Source organism: Salvelinus alpinus, chromosome 26 (assembly GCF_045679555.1).
Source record: "Salvelinus alpinus chromosome 26, SLU_Salpinus.1, whole genome shotgun sequence".
NCBI classification, from domain to species: domain Eukaryota; kingdom Metazoa; phylum Chordata; class Actinopteri; order Salmoniformes; family Salmonidae; genus Salvelinus; species Salvelinus alpinus.
Window position 1 is genome coordinate 39,703,038 of NC_092111.1, and position 19,724 is coordinate 39,722,761.

The window sequence follows — 19,724 nt, forward strand, 5'->3', positions numbered from 1 at the left end:
AGACATGGAAAAGATAGATGGATGGAAAGCTGAGACAAGCTGAACGAGGGAATAGAATGTGAAAATAGAGGGAGAGAGAGATGGAAAGAGAGAGAGGGATGGGTGTTGGGTCGAGGGTTCAGCATGTTAGCTGCATGGATGATGGAGATGGGAAAGCAATGGCCATCTCCCTGACACACTGAGTATTTAACGGATTTCTGAGATGTCTCCTACTCCCCACACTGCTCAGAGAGAGACAGAGAGACAGAGACTTGCTTTGGCAATGTTACCATATGTTCCCCATGCCAATAAAGCCCCTTGAATTGAAATGAGTGTGTGTCATTCCTCTGCTGTTGCTGTTCTCTCTCTCTTTATGTGTGTGTGTGTGTGTGTGTGTGTTTTCGTGTTTTCCTGTGTGTGTGTGTCCCTCTCCCTCTGCTCTGATTTAATGCTCCTATTGATCTGGGAGCCAATCAGACTGGATCCCTGTAAACCCCTGCCTTTAAAGAGGTAAAATACTTCACTCCAACAATACTATCTGTCAGGTAAAATACTTCACTTCCAACAATACTATCTGTCAGGTAAAATACTTCACTTCCAACAATACTATCTGTCAGGTAAAATACTTCACTTCCAACAATACTATCTGTCAGGTAAAATACTTCACTCCAACAATACTATCTGTCAGGTAAAATACTTCACTTCCAACAATACTATCTGTCAGGTAAAATACTTCACTTCCAACAATACTATCTGTCAGATGTTTTCTGTCCATAAATTCCTCATCTGTTGGGTAGAGAAATCGATGAATGAAAAAGACAGGGCCAGACTGGCATTGCACGATGGGCCCTGGTCAAAAGTAATGTATTACATAGGGAATAGGGTGTAGGGGATAGGGGTGTAGGGGATAGGGGTGTAGAGGATAGGGGTGTAGAGGATAGGGGATAGGGTGTAGGGGATAGGGGTGTAGAGGATAGGGGTGTAGGGGATAGGGGTGTAGGGGATAGGGGATAGAGGATAGGGGTTAGGGGATAGGGGTGTAGAGGATAGGGGTGTAGAGGATAGGGGTGTAGGGGATAGGGGTGTAGAGGATAGGGGTGTAGGGGATAGGGGTGTAGAGGATAGGGGTGTAGGGGATAGGGGTGTATGGGATAGGGGTGTAGAGGATAGGGGTGTAGAGGATAGGGGTGTAGGGGATAGGGGGGTAGGGGATAGGGGTGTAGGGGATAGGGGTGTAGAGGATAGGGGTGTTGGGGATAGGGGTGTAGGGGATAGGGGTGCAGAGGATAGGGGTGTAGAGGATAGGGGATAGGGGTGTAGGGGATAGGGGTGTAGAGGATAGGGGTGTAGGGGATAGGGGTGTAGAGGATAGGGGTGTAGAGGATAGGGGATAGGGTGTAGGGGATAGGGGTGTAGAGGATAGGGGTGTAGGGGATAGGGGTGTAGGGGATAGGGGATAGAGGATAGGGGTGTAGAGGATAGGGGTGTAGAGGATAGGGGTGTAGAGGATAGGGGTGTAGGGGATAGGGGTGTAGAGGATAGGGGTGTAGGGGATAGGGGTGTAGGGGATAGGGGTGTAGAGGATAGGGGTGTAGGGGATAGGGGTGTAGGGGATAGGGGTGTAGAGGATAGGGGTGTAGAGGATAGGGGTGTAGGGGATAGGGGGGTAGGGGATAGGGGTGTAGGGGATAGGGGTGTTGGGGATAGGGGTGTAGGGGATAGGGGTGTAGAGGATAGGGGTGTAGAGGATAGGGGATAGGGGTGTAGAGGATGGGGGTGTAGAGGATAGGGGATAGGGTGTAGGGGATAGGGGTGTAGGGGATAGGGGTGTAGAGGATAGGGGGGTAGAGGATAGGGGTGTAGAGGATAGGGGTGTAGGGGATAGGGGTGTAGAGGATAGGGGGGTAGAGGATAGGGGATAGGGGGTAGGGGGCCATCTTCTCCAGCCAGTCTTCTCTCTGACCCTGCTATATGCTGTCATAAAAACTGTGTCAGATTTGATCCTTCAGAATGGATAATGTAGGAGGACAACAAGGTTTCAGCCCAGGAAGAGAGACAGAAGGAGGGGAAGTCATTTTCCTTATGAGTCAGAGGCTACGATTTAGGAGGGGCTCTAAAACAACGTCAAATTCCTGTCCAAAATAGGACTTAATAATGATAATCATAATGTTTATTATAGTATTCTACACTGTACAGCTATGTGTTCAGAGACAGTGATCTGGAGAGAGGAAGATATAGAGTGTAGAGACAGTGATCTAGGGAGGGAGGGAGAGAGGGGGGAAGGAGAGAGGGGGGGGGGGGAGACAGTGGGAGCGAGAGAGAAAAAGAGACAGAGGCTCCTTGTCCAGAAACAATCGCTAGCCCCTTCCCTCTAGACATCTGTTGCGATCTGAAATGATTTGATAGGTTTATAAGCAACATGATAATAACTTTACCTTGCCCTCTGATAGTCTAGCTGGAACTTTCGACCATATTGCTCACACCTGTCAATTCCTCTCTATTCATAAAGCGTGCTGATCTAGGATCAGGCCTCCCGTGTCCATTTAATTATAATCTGAAAGGCACAACCCTAGACGCTGACCCAAGATCAGCATCTAGGGGCAGCTTCACCCTACACCTCTTCAGTCTCCCCACTCTGGGTGACAGGTGGTTGTGGTCCATCGTGGGCTGTGCTGCTGGGCTGCTGGGATTGGCTGGGCTGGGTTCCTGGTGTGGGGTTGTACTGCTGGGATTGGCTGGGCTGGGTTCCTGGTGTGCGGAGCTGTGCTGTGCTGCTGGGATTGGCTGGGCTGGGTTCCTGGTGCGCGGAGCTGTGCTGTAGTCTGAGGTGCTGATTGGTGGAGGAGATGGTGTCAGGGGTCTTAGCTCGGAGCTGGAGAGCTCATCATCATCGTAGTGGTGATCGTCATGTTGCGGATACAAGGACACGCACACTTCAGGAGAAGTATGAAGAATCAGGATGCAGCCCTAGGTGTGAGGGTTCTGGTTGGCTGTGTCGCCTCACCTGTCCTGAGGAATAGGATTAAGAGGTTATTGCCATATAGGTGAGTGGCCGGTGGGGGCTGGTTTCAGACGTTGCTACGCAGTAGCCCCCCCTGTGGGTGTTCTGGCGTACTGCACTCTGACGAGGTCTTGGCTTTGTCCTTGTTGTTGTTGGGCTCGTTGTCTTTGATGATGTCATACTGACGACAGAACAGGAGGATCACACCTGAGGGAGGGAGGGAGGGAGGGAGGGTAGGGGGAGGGAGGGTAGGGAGTGAGGGGAGGGAGAGAGGGAGGAGAGGGAGGGAGAGAGGGAGGGAGGGAGGGAGGGGGGAGGGAGGGAGGGAGGGAGGGAGGGGAGGGAGAGAGGGAGGAGAGGGAGGGAGGGAGGGAAAGAGAAAGGTGAGTGAGTTATGAAACAGGCTCCTTTATTTCACTGTTTAGAGAGAGAGAGACACACACTAGGCAAGAAGGGCCTTCTATGCCATCAAAAATAACATACAACTCAACATCCCAATTAGGATCTGGCTAAAAATACTTAAATCAGTTATAGAACACATTGCCCTCTATGGTTGTGAGGTCTGGCTTCCACTCACCTACCAAGAATTCACTAAATGGAACAAACACTCAATTGAGACTGCATGATAAACTCCCATATCCGGTGAAATACCACAGTGTGCAGTCACAGCAGCAAGATTTGCGTTCCGTTGCCTGTCATACATGCTCTCTCTCTCTTGCCCTTTATGGCTGCGAGGTCTGGCGTCCGCTCACCAACTAAGAATTCACAAAACGGGACAAACACCAAATTGAGACTCTGCATGCAGAATTATGCAAAAATATCTTCTGTGTACAACGTAGAACACCAAATAATGCATGCAGAGCAGAATTAGGCCGATACCCGATAATTCTCAAAATCCAGAAAAGAGCTGTTAAATTCTACAACCACCAAAAGGAAGCGATTCCCAAACCTTTCATAACAAAGCCATCACCTACAGAGAGATGAACCTGGAGAAGAGTCCCCTAAGCAAGCTGGTCCTGGGTCTCTGTTCACAAACACACCCCACATAGCCCCAGGACAGCAACACAATTAGACCCAACCAAATCATGAGAAAAAAAAAAGATAATTACTTGACACATTGGAAAGAATTAACAAAAAAGCAGAGCAAACCAGAATGCTATTTGGCCCTAAACAGAGAGTCCACAATGGCAGAATATCTGACTACTGTGACTGACCCAAAATTTAAGGACAGCTTTCACTATGTACAGACTCAGTGAGCATAGCCTTGCTATTGAGAAAGGCCACCGTAGGCAGACATGGCTCTCAAGGGAAGACAGGCTATGTGCTCACTGCCCACAAAATGAGGTGGAAACTGAGCTGCACTTCCTAACCTCCTGCCCAATGTATGACCATATTAGAGACACATATTTCCCTCAGATTACACAGATCTACAAAGAATTTGAAAACAAATCCAATTTTGATAAACTCCCATATCTACTGGGTGAAATACCACAGTGTGCCATCACAGCAGCAAGATTTGTGACCTGTTGCCACAAGAAAAGGTCAACCAGTGAAGAACAAACACCATTGTAAATACAATCCATATTTATGTTTTGTACGTTAACTATTTGCACATATATAGACATAATATGACATTTGAAATGTCTTTATTCTTTTGGAACTTCTGTGAGTGTAATGTTTACTGTTCATTTTTTATTGTTTATTTCACTTTTGTTTATTATCTATTTCACTTGCTCTGGCAATGTCAACATATGTTTCCATGGCAATAAAAACTCCTTAAATTGACATTGAGAGAGAGAGAGAGAGAGAGAGAGAGAGAGAGAGAGACAGAGAGAGAGACAGAGAGAGACAGACAGAGAGAGAGACAGAGAGAGAGAGAGAGAGAGAGAGTGATATGAATCCCCTCTCCTCTATTCTCTCAGTCCTACTGTAGCTGCTGAGAGCTGCTGTCTGCCTGTCTTTCTGTCTGTCTGCCTGTAAGCCTGTCTGGCTGTCTCCCTACCTGCCAGTCTACCTGTCTGTAATCCTGTCTGCCTGTAATCCTGTCTGTCTGCCTGCCTGCTAGCCTGCCTGTCTAGCTGTCTGTCGTTCTGCCTGCCTGTCTGCCTGTAATCCTGTCTGTCTGTCTGTCTGTCTGCAATCTGTTTTTACCACCGTCTACCAGTGCTCATCTCAAACAAAAATCAAAGCATGACGGGGAATCTGTCTGGCATTACTATCGCCCCATAGGTCCAATTTAAAAACCAAGGCAACTCTCTCTCTGTCTGTTTTCTCTTCATGTACCATGTCTTGTTTTCCCAGCCCTCTTCTCTTCCTGTTCCATGTCTTGTTTTCCCAGCCCTCTTCTCTTCTTGTTCCATGTTTTGTTTTCCCTCCCCTCTTCTCTTCCTGTTCCATGTTTTGTTTTCCCAGCCCCTCTTCTCTTCCTGTTCCATGTCTTGTTTTCCCAGCCCTCTTCTCCTCCTGTTCCATGTCTTGTTTTCCCTCCCCTCTTCTCTTCCTGTTCCATGTCTTGTTTTCCCTCCCCTCTTCTCCTTATGTTCCATGTCTTGTTTTCCCTCCCCTCTTCTCCTCCTGTTCCATGTCTTGTTTTCCCTCCCCTCTTCTCTTCCTGTTCCATGTCTTGTTTTCCCAGCCCTCTTCTCTTCCTGTTCCATGTCTTGTTTTCCCTCCCCTCTTCTCCTTATGTTCCATGTTTTGTTTTCCCTCCCCTCTTCTCTTCCTGTTCCATGTCTTGTTTTCCCTCCCCTCTTCTCTTCCTGTTCCATGTTTTGTTTTCCCAGCCCCTCTTCTCTTCCTGTTCCATGTCTTGTTTTCCCAGCCCTCTTCTCCTCCTGTTCCATGTCTTGTTTTCCCTCCCCTCTTCTCTTCCTGTTCCATGTCTTGTTTTCCCTCCCCTCTTCTCCTTATGTTCCATGTCTTGTTTTCCCTCCCCTCTTCTCCTCCTGTTCCATGTCTTGTTTTCCCTCCCCTCTTCTCTTCCTGTTCCATGTCTTGTTTTCCCAGCCCTCTTCTCTTCCTGTTCCATGTCTTGTTTTCCCTCCCCTCTTCTCCTTATGTTCCATGTTTTGTTTTCCCTCCCCTCTTCTCTTCCTGTTCCATGTCTTGTTTTCCCTCCCCTCTTCTCCTTATGTTCCATGTCTTGTTTTCCCTCCCCTCTTCTCCTCCTGTTCCATGTCTTGTTTTCCCTCCCCTCTTCTCTTCCTGTTCCATGTCTTGTTTTCCCTCCCCTCTTCTCCTCCTGTTCCATGTCTTGTTTTCCCTCCCCTCTTCTCTTCCTGTTCCATGTCTTGTTTTCCCTCCCCTCTTCTCCTCCTGTTCCATGTCTTGTTTTCCCAGCCCTCTTCTCCTCATGTCCCATGTCTTGTTTTCCCAGCCCTCTTCTCTTCCTGTTCCATGTCTTGTTTTCCCAGCCCTCTTCTCCTCATGTCCCATGTCTTGTTTTCCCAGCCCTCTTCTCTTCCTGTTCCATGTCTTGTTTTCCCAGCCCTCTTCTCCTCCTGCTCCATGTCTTGTTTTCCCAGCCCTCTTCTCTTCCTGTTCCATGTCTTGTTTTCCCAGCCCTCTTCTCTTCCTGTTCCATGTCTTGTTTTCCCAGCCCTCTTCTCTTCCTGTTCCATGTCTTGTTTTCCCAGCCCTCTTCTCTTCATGTAGCATGTCTTGTTTTCCCAGCCCTCTTCTCTTCCTGTTCCATGTCTTGTTTTCCCAGCCCTCTTCTCTTCCTGCTCCATGTCTTGTTTTCCCAGCCCTCTTCTCTTCCTGTTCCATGTCTTGTTTTCCCAGCCCTCTTCTTCTCTTCCTGTTCCATGTCATGTTTTCCCAGCCCTCTTCTCTTCCTGTTCCATGTCTTGTTTTCCCAGCCCTCTTCTCCTCCTGTTCCATGTCTTGTTTTCCCAGCCGTCTTCTCTTCCTGTTCCATGTCTTGTTTTCCCAGCCCTCTTCTCTTCCTGTTCCATGTCTTGTTTTCCCTCCCCTCTTCTCTTCCTGTTCCATGTCTTGTTTTCCCAGCCCTCTTCTCTTCCTGTTCCATGTCTTGTTTTCCCAGCCCTCTTCTCTTCCTGTTCCATGTCTTGTTTTCCCAGCCCTCTTCTCTTCCTGTTCCATGTCTTGTTTTCCCAGCCCTCTTCTCTTCCTGTTCCATGTCTTGTTTTCCCAGCCCTCTTCTCTTCCTGTTCCGTGTCTTGTTTTCCCAGCCCTCTTCTCTTCCTGTTCCATGTCTTGTTTTCCCTCCCCTCTTCTCTTCCTGTTCCATGTCTTGTTTTCCCTCCCCTCTTCTCTTCTTGTTCCATGTCTTGTTTTCCCAGCCCTCTTCTCTTCCTGTTCCATGTCTTGTTTTCCCAGCCCTCTTCTCTTCCTGTTCCATGTCTTGTTTTCCCAGCCCTCTTCTCCTCCTGTTCCATGTCTTGTTTTCCCTCTCTCTCTTTCTTGCTTGGTCTCACTTTTTCTTACCACCACTCTTTTTTTTCTCTGTCTTCAGTCTCTTTCTTTCTCTCTCTACTCTCTCTTCATTCCTTTACCTCTCGCCACTCTATCGTTCTTGCTCTCTCTGTCTCTCCACCAATCTTTATCCTTCGTCTTCCCATCTTTTTTCATTTTTATCTAGCTGGGTAATTGTGGCCTCCATGTTTGAGTAGTAGAGATTCATCCAGCAGCGGTAGAGAGTAGACTGTATGCATTCATAGCAGAGTGTGTAGATAAAACTGATGGGTACACTACAAAGCAGGATCAAGGAGATAGTTCTATCAGAATATTTAGACTAGTTAGCTGACTGTTTATTTTCTAGAATGATAAGCTGGAAAAGGCCACGGTCGAATCGATTCAACGCATGAAAAACACAAACGGTATCTAACTTTAGCTTTTTTTTAATGAATCGATAGTTATTATAGTTATTTCTGGTTGCTTATCAAAGTCAGCCGGACAAGTCATTGATCCTGGTTTTTAGATTCTATCTCTGGTGATTTTTAGTCTAGGTTGAAATCAAATCAACAACAAAGTGCCATCTGTGTGTTAACATTGTGTTTGGTTCTGTTACACTTATGTTTGAAGTTGTAGTCATGGTTGTATAAGGTTCTCTTCCAGTCCACATGATGCATGAATGTGGTTGTGTTGCGTTGTGGTTGTGTTGGGATGCGGTTGTTTAATGGTTGTGTAGGCCTAATGGTTGAATTATGGTTGTGTTGTGGTTGTGTTATGGGTGTGTTGTGATGTGATGTGGTTGTTTAATGGATGTGTAGGCCTTATGGTTGAATCATGGTTGTGATTGTGTTGTGGTTGTGTTATGGGTGTGTTGTGATGCGGTTGTTTAATGGTTGTGTAGGCCTTATGGTTGAATCATGGTTGTGATTGTGTTGTGGTTGTGTTATGGGTGTGTTATGATGCGGTTGTTTAATGGTTGTGTAGGCCTTATGGTTGAATTATGGTTGTGATTGTGTTGTGGTTGTGTTATGGGTGTGTTATGATGCGGTTGTTTAATGGTTGTGTAGGTCTAATGGTTGAATCATGGTTGTGATTGTGTTGTGGTTGTGTTATGGGTGTGTTGTGATGCGGTTGTTTAATGGTTGTGTAGGCCTTATGGTTAAATTATGGTTGTGGTTGTGTTGTGGTTGTGTTATGGGTGTGTTGTGATGTGATATGGTTGTGTAGGCCTAATGGTTGAATTATGGTTGTGGTTGTGTTGTGGTTGTGTTATGTGTGTGTTATGATGCGGTTGTTTAATGGTTGTGTAGGTCTAATGGTTGAATTATGGTTGTGGTTGTGTTGTGGTTGTGTTATGGGTGTGTTGTGATGCGGTTGTTTAATGGTTGTGTAGGCCTTATGGTTGAATTATGGTTGTGATTGTGTTGTGGTTGTGTTATGTGTGTGTTATGATGCGGTTGTTTAATGGTTGTGTAGGTCTACCGGTTGAATCATGGTTGTGATTGTGTTGTGGTTGTGTTATGGGTGTGTTGTGATGCGGTTGTTTAATGGTTGTGTAGGTCTACCGGTTGAATTGTGGTTGTGTTGTGTTGTGGTTGTGTTATGTGTGTGTTATGATGTGGTTGTTTAATGGTTGTGTAGGTCTAATGGTTGAATTGTGGTTGTGTTGTGGTTGCGGTTGAGTTACCTGCCCACATGACGAGCACCACCACGATGATGATGAGTTCTCCAACTCTGAGCTGAACTGCCTGCTCCATCTCCTCCCTGTTCACCTCGTCTGGAGAGAGGAAACACAGTTATACTGTAGGTAACCGTAGAAACCACACACACACACACCTACTTTATCACCATCTCATCTGCAGAAGAAAGGGAAGACATAGCAACATCCACACGTATTGGAAATGAGATGTTGTAATCCTAGCAACCAGGTCAAATCAAACTTGTTTTTTTTAGGAAGAGCTGTGAGTCATCCTCACACCCCCCCCCAGCAGCCTTTTTGAAGTCTCCTACTCTCCGTTTCCCCACAGCCATGTCCTGACCTCGGCTAATTAACATGTCGTTAGGATGAGGCTGATGATGATACCTCTGAGAGGGGAGAGAGAGAGGATCGGTTCCAAACGAAATCTCTCTGCTCTCTTCCCTGACCACAATGCTGCCATCTATCCAGTCCTTTCAGATCTATAAACACCAAAAGGGGAAAACACATCTAAGGCTGAAATGTGATGGGAGCAAACCTGGGTCTCAAACCAGGAGTCGTCATGATTGATCTGGGAAAGTTCAGAGCCTCCCGATGTCAGAGCCTCCTGACTTAAGTACCCGTCAAAGGTTGAGGGGCCCATCAAGGACCTGGTATTAAGAACCCTTAGATATGACCCTGAATGGTACTTTAAAGAGTGAGTGAGAGTTGGATTTCAGCAGACAGATGGCAGACTGAATGATGCTAGATACCCAGAGTCCCTGTGGTCATCAGTAGACAGATACACAGACTACTGCAGGAGTTGAGAGAGATGAGAGAGAGAGAGAGAGAGAGAGAGAGAGAGAGAGAGAGAGAGAGAGAGAGAGAGAGAGAGAGAGAGAGAGAGAGAGAGAGAGAGAGAGAAAATACTGTGGCTTGCGAAAGTATTCACCCCCCTTGCCATTTTTCCTATTTTGTTGCCTTACAACCTGGAATTAAAATAGATTTTTTTTGGGGGGGGGTTGTATCATTTGATTTACACAACATGCCTACCACTTTGAATATGCAAAATATGTTTTATTGTGAAACAAACAAGAAATAAGAAAAAAAACTGAAAACTTGAGCGTGCATAACTATTCACCCCCCAAAACTGCTCCAGCTCCTTCAAGTTGGATGGGTTCCGCTGGTGTACAGCGATCTTTAAGTCATACCACAGATTCTCAATTGGATTGAAAAAAATCCCAACTCTGTGGAGTGTACGGCTTAAAGTGGTCCTATGGACAGATCCTCCAATCTCCACTGTGGAGCTTTGCAGCTCCTTCAGGGTTTATCTTTGGTCTCTTTGTTGCCTCGCTGATTAATGCCCTCCTTGCTTGGTTCGTGAGTTTTGGTGGGCGGCCCTCTCTTGGCAGGTTTGTTGTGGTGCCATATTCTTTCCATGTTTTAATAATGGATTTAATGGTGCTCCGTGGGATTTTTTAAAACATTTTTTTAATTTGACCTTTATTTAACTAGGCAAGTCAGTTAAGAACAAATTCTTATTTTCAATGACGGCCTAGGAACAGTGGGTTAACTGCCTGTTCAGGGGCAGAACGGCAGATTTGTACCTTGTCAGCTCGGGGATTTGAACTTGCAACCTTTCGGTTACGCGGATGTTCAAAATTTATTTTTTATAACCCAACCCTCATCTGTACTTCTCCACAACTTTGTCCCTGACCTGTTTAGAGAGCTCCTTGGTCTTCATGTAATAGGGTTGTGTTGTACTGGTGGTTATATAACCAGATGGTAATAGTGTTGTACTGGTGGTTATATAACCAGATGGTAATAGTGTTGTACTGGTGGTTATATAACCAGATGGTAATAGGGTTGTGTTGTACTGGTGGTTATATAACCAGATGGTAATGTACTGGTGGTTATATAACCAGATGGTAATAGTGTTGTACTGGTGGTTAAATAACCAGATGGTAATAGTGTTGTACTGGTGGTTATATAACCAGATGGTAATAGTGTTGTACTGGTGGTTAAATAACCAGATGGTAATAGTGTTGTACTGGTGGTTATATAACCAGATGGTAATAGTGTTGTACTGGTGGTTATATAACCAGATGGTAATAGTGTTGTACTGGTGGTTATATAACCAGATGGTAATAGTGTTGTACTGGTGGTTATATAACCAGATGGTAATAGTGTTGTACTGGTGGTTATATAACCAGATGGTAATAGTGTTGTGTTGTACTGGTGGTTATATAACCAGATGGTAATGTACTGGTGGTTATATAACCAGATGGTAATAGGGTTGTACTGGTGGTTATATAACCAGATGGTAATAGTGTTGTACTGGTGGTTAAATAACCAGATGGTATTAGGGTTGTACTGGTGGTTATATAACCAGATGGTAATAGGGTTGTACTGGTGGTTATATAACCAGATGGTAATAGGGTTGTACTGGTGGTTAAATAACCAGATGGTAATAGTGTTGTACTGGTGGTTATATAACCAGATGGTAATAGGGTTGTGTTGTACTGGTGGGCATATCAAATCAAATCAAAGTTTAGAATACAACAGGTGTAGACCTTACAGTGAAATGCTTACTTACAGGCTCTAACCAACAGTGCAAAAAAGGTATTAGGTGAACAATAGGTAAGTAAAGAAATAAAAACAACAGTAAAAAGACAGTGAAAAATATCAGTAGCGAGGCTATAAAAGTAGCGAGGCTATAAACAGTAGCGAGGCTATATAGTCACCGGTTAGTCGGGCTGATTGAGGTAGTATGTACATGTAGATATGGTTAAAGTGATGGTGATAGAGTTGTATTGATTCATAGGAGGGAGAGGAGGGACGGGAACATAATGACGGGTGTGTGTGTGTGTGTGTGTGTGTGTGTGTGTGTGTGTGTGTGTGTGTGTGTGTGTGTGTGTGTGTGTGTGTGTGTGTGTGTGTGTGTGTGTGTGTGTGTGTGTGTGTGTGTGTTGATTTATAGTGGAGATAGTGGCGATAGAGACGTAGTAATGAGTGGTGATTTAATCATGGCTCCTAATGAATCACAACTCACCTCACGCTGTCACCACAGGGCTAGAGGTAACGTATTAGAGAGAAGCACACACACACACGTACATACAAATGCACTAACACACAAATACACGCACACACACACCACACACACACACACACACACACACACCACACACAGAGATATCAACTGGCGGCTGGCACCTGGAAGCTGTCATATATGACTAATGATAACCAGAGCAGTTGTCACACACACACACACACACACACACACACACACACACACACACACACACACACACACACACACACACACACACACACACACACACACACACACACACACACACACACACACACACAAACACAAACACACACACACATCTGTCCATTGCGGATGCCCACCTGTGTAGACTCAGGATGTTAGAGGTGACTACAATATGACCATCTGGTTTCTCAGGTAACCCTAGTTGTATAACGTATGTTTCTGTGATAATCTGGTGGATTACTAGGATGTTATAACATATGTTTCTGTGATAATCTGGTGGATTAGGAGGATGTTCTATAACGTATGTTACTGTGATAATCTGGTGGATTACTAGGATGTTATAACGTATGTTACTGTGATAATCTGGTGGATTAGGAGGATGTTCTATAACGTATGTTACTGTGATAATCTGGTGGATTACTAGGATGTTATAACGTATGTTACTGTGATAATCTGGTGGATTAGGAGGATGTTCTATAACGTATGTTACTGTGATAATCTGGTGGATTACTAGGATGTTATAACGTATGTTACTGTGATAATCTGGTGGATTAGGAGGATGTTCTATAACGTATGTTACTGTGATAATCTGGTGGATTACTAGGATGTTATAACGTATGTTACTGTGATAATCTGGTGGATTAGGAGGATGTTCTATAACGTATGTTACTGTGATAATCTGGTGGATTACTAGGATGTTATAACGTATGTTACTGTGATAATCTGGTGGATTAGGAGGATGTTCTATAACGTATGTTACTGTGATAATCTGGTGGATTACTAGGATGTTATAACATATGTTTCTGTGATAATCTGGTGGATTAGGAGGATGTTATATAACGTACTGTATGGTACTGTGATAATCTGCTCCTTCACGACTGATTCTCAATTGTGTGTATTTTATTTTGATTTCTTCTGAACATTTCTCAATAGTACGAATAACGTCCTTTAAACATTGAAACAAGATTATAAAAATTACGTTATCTAAATGTAACCATGGCACCTAGTATTTTATAATCCCTAATGTTTTCCCAGTATAATCTGTTTATCCGCCGTGTGATGTAAAGGCTGATGTCTTTCTCTTCTCTGTGTGAAGCTCTTCTCTGTGTGAAGCTCTTCTCTTCCTCTGTGTGAAGCTCTTCTCTGTATGAAGCACTTCTCTCCTCTGTGTGAAGCCCTTCTCTTCTCTGTGTGAAACTGTTTTCTGTGTGAAGCTCTTCTCTCCTCTGTGTGAAGCTCTTCTCTGTGTGAAGCTCTTCTCTTCTCTGTGTAAAGCTCTTCTCTTCTCTGTGTGAAGCTCTTCTCTGTGTGAAGCTCTTCTCTGTGTGAAGCTCTTCTCTCTTCTGTGTGAAGCTCTTCTCTGTGTGAAGCTCTTCTCTTCCTCTGTGTGAAGCCCTTCTCTTCTCTGTGTAAAGCTCTTCTCTTCTCTGTGTGAAGCTCTTCTCTGTGTGAAGCTCTTCTCTTCTCTGTGTGAAGCTCTTCTCTCTTCTGTGTGAAGCTCTTCTCTGTGTGAAGCTCTTCTCTTCTCTGTGTGAAGCTCTTCTCTTCTCTGTGTGAAGCTCTTCTCTTTCTCTGTGTGAAGCTCTTCTCTTCTCTGTGTGAAGCTCTTCTCTGTGTGAAGCTCTTCTCTTCTCTGTGTGAAGCTCTTCTCTTCTCTGTGTGAAGCTCTTCTCTGTGTGAAGCTCTTCTCTTCCTCTGTGTGAAGCTCTTCTCTGTGTGAAGCTCTTCTCTTCTCTGTGTGAAGCTCTTCTCTGTGTGAAGCTCTTCTCTCCTCTGTGTGAAGCTCTTCTGTTCTCTGTGTGAAGCTCTTCTCTTCTCTGTGTGAAGCTCTTCTCTTCTCTGTGTGAAGCTCTTCTCTTCTCTGTGTGAAGCTCTTCTCTTCTCTGTGTGAAGCTCTTCTCTTCTCTGTGTGAAGCTCTTCTCTTCTCTGTGTGAAGCCCTTCTCTTCTCTGTGTGAAGCTCTTCTCTTCTCTGTGTGAAGCCCCTCTCTTCTCTGTGTGTATCTGGGTCGCTGAGAGAGGAGATAGTCAAACTGGAAGTGCTACGGAGTTGCTCTAGTTAACAGCTATAGCTTTACAAATGGGAATTACATTTTTGGGGTGGGGGGTGGGGGGTGGGGGGGGGGGGGGGGGCTGACAAAGACAGCCAGGCGTTTCTGCTCTGTATTAAAACGGTACAATAGCCAAGACATTTTAACAGGATATTTTAACAAGACATTTTAACAGGACATTTTAACAGGATATTTTAACAGGATATTTTAACAGGACATTTTAACAGGATGTTTTGGAGGTGTTTTAACAGGATGTTTTGGAGGTGTTTTAACAGGACATTTTGGAGGAGTTTTAACAGGGTGTTTTGGAGGTGTTTTAACAGGATGTTTTGGAGGTGTTTTAACAGGGTGTTTTGGAGGTGTTTTAACAGGATGTTTTGGAGGTGTTTTAACAGGATGTTTTGGAGGTGTTTTAACAGGATGTTTTGGAGGTGTTTTAACAGGATGTTTTGGAGGTGTTGTATGAAGCCGGAACTCCGTTGTGAGAAAACGTCCCTGTTGGTTTTTACTTCTTCAGTCTGTATAAATAAAATAAAATCATTTTTGTGATTGTGTGTGTGTGCATGTGTGTTTGAAAGACAAAACGAGTGTGTGTGTGTGTGTGTGTGTGTGTGTGTGTGTGTGTGTGTGTGTGTGTGTGTGTGTGTGTGTGTGTGTGTGTGTGTGTGTGTGTGTGTGTGTGTGTGTGTGTGTGTGTGTGTGTGTGTGTGTGTGTGTGTGCGCATGTGTGTTTGAAAGACAAAACGTGTGTGTGTGTGTTACCTACCTGGGCCTGTGGAGGCCAGTTTCTCAGACTCTCTGGGTGTTCTGAAGCTGACCGGGTCACTCGGAGGACTACTGCCTCCCATGCTGATGCTCTGAACATGGACAATGTACTCCGTGTCCTCCTCCAAGTCCCATAATGCACAGGAGCGTGTGGTCGTGTTCACTTCCTGGATGTATCGCAGCATGCGCACATCCTTCTTCTGTAACCAATGACAACAGGAGGTGTTTGGGTTAAGTTTAGGGACGTAACACAAGGATACAAACCAGATATCAGATATCTAACCTGCCCTAGCCCACTGCCCTATCCCACTGCCCTATCCCACTGCCCTATCCCACTGCCCTATCCCACTGACCAATCCCACTGCCCTATCCCACTGACCAATCCCACTGCCCTATCCACTGCCCTAGCCCACTGCCCTATCCACTGACCAATCCCACTGCCCTATCCCACTGACCAATCCCACTGCCCTATCCACTGACCAATCCACTGACCAATCCCACTGCCCTATCCCACTGACCAATCCCACTGCCCTATCCACTGACCAATCCCACTGCCCTATCCCACTGACCAATCCCACTGCCCTATCCCACTGCCCTATCCCACTGCCCAATCCACTGACCAATCCCACTGCCCTATCCCACTGCCCTATCCACTGACCAATCCCACTGCCCTATCCCACTGCCCTATCCCACTGCCCTAGCCCACTGCCCTATCCCACTGCCCTATCCACTGAACAATCCCACTGCCCTATCCCACTGCCCTATCCCACTGCCCTATCCACTGACCAATCCCACTGCCCTATCCACTGACCAATCCCACTGCCCTATCCCACTGCCCTATCCCACTGCCCTAGCCCACTGCCCTATCCCACTGCCCTATCCACTGACCAATCCCACTGCCCTATCCCACTGCCCTATCCCACTGCCCTATCCACTGACCAATCCCACTGCCCTATCCACTGACCAATCCCACTGCCCTATCCCACTGCCCTATCCCACTGCCCTAGCCCACTGCCCTATCCCACTGCCCTATCCACTGACCTATCCACTGACCAATCCCACTGCCCTATCCCACTGCCCTATCCCACTGCCCAATCCACTGACCAATCCCACTGCCCTATCCCACTGCCCTATCCACTGACCAATCCCACTGCCCTATCCCACTGCCCTAGCCCACTGCCCTATCCCACTGACCAATCCCACTGCCCTATCCCACTGCCCTATCCACTGCCCTATCCACTGACCTATCCACTGACCAATCCCACTGCCCTATCCCACTGCCCAATCCACTGACCAATCCCACTGCCCTATCCCACTGCCCTATCCACTGACCAATCCCACTGCCCTATCCCACTGCCCTATCCACTGACAAATCCCACTTAGACAAAGCCTACTGTCCTAGCCCACTGTATTGGTCCACTGAGACAAAGCCCACTGCCCCAGCCCACTCTATTGGCTCACTGTATTGGCCCACTGTCCTAGCCCACTGTCCTAGCCCACTGTCCTAGCCCACTGTATTGGCCCACTGTCCTAGTCCACTGTATTGGCCCACTGTCCTAGCCCATTGTATTGGCCCACTGCCCTAGCCCACTGTATTGACCCACTGCCCTAGCTCACTGTATTGGCCCACTGCCCTAGCCCACTGTCCTAGCCCACTGTCCTAGCCCACTGTATTGCCCCACTGTCCAAGCCCACTGTATTGGTCCACTGCCCTAGCCCGCTGTATTTGCCCACTGTACTAGCCCACTGTTTTGCCCACTGTCCTAGCCCACTGTTTTTGCACACTGTCCTAGCCCACTGTCCTAGCCCACTGTATTGGCCCACTGTCCTAGCCCACTGTCATAGCCCACTGTCCTGGCCCACTGTATTGGCCCACTGTCCTAGTCCACTGTATTGGCCCACTGTATTGACCCACTGCCCTAGCCCACTGTATTGACCCACTGCCCTAGTCCACTGTATTGGCCCACCTCCCTAGCCCACTGTATTGGTCCACTGAGACAAAGCCCACTGCCCCAGCCCACTCTATTGGCCCACTATATTGGCCCACTGTCCTAGCCCACTGTCCTAGCCCACTGTCCTAGTCCACTGTATTGGCCCACTGCCCTAGCCCACTGTATTGGCCCACTGCCCTAGCCCACTGTATTGACCCACTGCCCTAGCCCACTGTATTGGCCCACTGTCCTAGCCCACTGTATTGGCCCACTGCCCTAGCCCACTGTATTGACCCACTGCCCTAGCCCACTGTCCTAGCCCACTGTCCTAGCCCACTGTATTGGCCCACTGCCCTAGCTCACTGTCCTAGCCCACTGTCCTAGCCCACTGTCCTAGCCCACTGTATTGGTCCACTGCCCTAGCCTGCTGTATTTGCCCACTGTCCTAGCCCACTGTTTTTGCCCACTGTCCTAGCCCACTGTTTTTGCCCACTGTCCTAGCCCACTGTATTGGCCCACTGTCATAGCCCACTGTCCTGGCCCACTGTATTGGCCCATTGTCCTAGTCCACTGTATTGGCCCACTGTCCTAGCCCACTGTATTGGCCCACTGCCCTAGCCCACTGTATTGACCCACTGCCCTAGCCCACTGTATTGGCCCACTTCCCTAGCCCACTGTATTGGACCACTGCCCTAGACACCTGTCCTAGCCCACTGTATTGGCCCACTGTATTGGCCCACTGCCCTAGCCACTTGTCCTAGACCACTGTCCTGGCCCACTGTATTGGCCCACTGTCCTGGCCCACTGTCATAGCCCGCTGTATTGGCCCACTCTATTGGCCCACTGCCATAGCCCACTGTTTTGGCCCACTGCCATAGCCCACTGTTTTGGCCCACTGTCCTAGCCCACTGTATTGGCCCACTGTCCTAGCCCACTGTATTGGCCCACTGTCCTAGTCCACTGTATTGGCCCACTGTCCTAGTCCACTGTCCTAGCCCACTGTATTTGCCCACTGTCCTAGCCCACTGTATTGGCCCACTGCCCTAGCCCACTGTATTGGCCCACTGCCCTAGCCCGCTGTATTTGCCCACTGCCCTAGCCCACTGTATTGGTCCACTACCATAGCCCACTGTATTGGCCCACTGTCCTAGCCCACTGTTTTGGCCCACTGTTCTAGCCCACTGTCCTGGCCCACTGTATTGGCCCACTGTTTTGGCCCACTGTTCTAGCCCACTGTCCTGGCCCACTGTATTGGCCCACTGTCCTCGCCCACTGTCCTAGCCCACTGTATTGGCCCACTGTCCTAGCCCACTGTCCTGGCCCACTGTATTGGCCCACTGTCCTAGCTTACTGTCCTGGCCCACTGTCCTGGCCCATTGAATTGGCCCACTGTATTGGCCCACTGTCCTGGCCCACTGTATTGGCCCACTGTTTTGGCCCACTGTTTTGGCCCACTGTTATAGCCCACTGTATTGGCCCACTGTATTGGCCCACTGTCCTTGTCCACTGTCCTAGTTCAATGTATTGGCCCACTGTCCTAGTCCACTGTCCTGGCCCACTGTATTGGCCCAATCTCCTAGCCTACTGTCCTGGCCCACTGTCCTGGCCCACTGTATTGGCCCACTGTCCTAGCCTACTGTCCTGGCCCACTTTCCTTGTTCACTGTTTTGGCCCACTGTCCTAGCCCACTGTCCCAGCCCACTGTATTGGCCCGACAAAGCTACATTACTTTTCTGGCTCTCAGAATCAGACAAGGTCACTCATCACACAATTGTAGTTCAACTAACCAACTCCCGACTTAATCCAACACACAAACACAAACTCACAGACGTGCACTCACAGACAGAGACACACAAACACACACACTCCCCTACCTGTTGTGTGATGGCGAATCCGATGACGGGATCTCCCTCCAGTATCTCCCATGTGACTGTGGCTGTGTTCGCCTCCAGCTCTCTGATCGTCACATTGACAGGAGCCGACAGAGCAGAGTCTACACACAGACACACACACACACGGGCGCACAGAGACACACATGCAAATACATGCGCACACACACCACAGGAGAGGTGAGAAAATGTCTAGGTAGAAAAACAGACAGACAGACAGACGGACACCACAGGAGAGGTGTGAAAGTGTGTGACACACTGACAGAACCAACAGAACAGAAGGTGAGAAGGGTCATAATGTGTCTTTACTCCTGGTTTGACATCACACACCCTTCTGCTCTTAGTCTGCTGCCTCACACTGAAAGGTCAGAGCAACCTGTCATAGCAACCTGTCACCTGCTCTTTCTCAGGGGGAGAAGAGGTAACGTTAAAGGTCATAGCAACCTGTCATAGCAACCGGTCACCTGCTCTTTCTCAGGGGGAGAAGAGGTAACATTAAAGGTCATAGCAACCTGTCATAGCAACCTGTCATAGCAACCTGTCATAGCAACCTGTCACAGCAACCTGTCACAGCAACCTGTCACCTGCTCTTTCTCAGGGGGAGAAGAGGTAACATTAAAGGTCATAGCAACCTGTCATAGCAACCTGTCATAGCAACCTGTCATAGCAACCTGTCATAGCAACCTGTCACATCAACCTGTCATCTGCTCTTTGTCAGGGGGAGAAGAGGTAACGTTAAAT

General features: G+C 47.3%; 1 protein-coding gene across 1 annotated transcript in view; it reads right to left on the reverse strand.

Moving 5' to 3' along the window:
• Window positions 1–1,699: 1,699 nt before the first annotated feature.
• The window catches only part of LOC139555304 (fibronectin type III domain-containing protein 5b-like), a 29,308-nt gene continuing 11,283 nt past the window's right edge, over window positions 1,700–19,724 (reverse strand). Inside the window, exons 2-5 of the mRNA XM_071368998.1 lie at window positions 18,969–19,087; window positions 15,165–15,363; window positions 9,084–9,173; window positions 1,700–3,187 (exon numbers count right to left, since the gene is read on the reverse strand). Of these exons, the coding sequence (XP_071225099.1) occupies window positions 3,048–3,187; window positions 9,084–9,173; window positions 15,165–15,363; window positions 18,969–19,087 (548 nt within the window). The 3' untranslated portion in view covers window positions 1,700–3,047. The remainder of the gene's footprint in view (window positions 3,188–9,083; window positions 9,174–15,164; window positions 15,364–18,968; window positions 19,088–19,724) is intronic.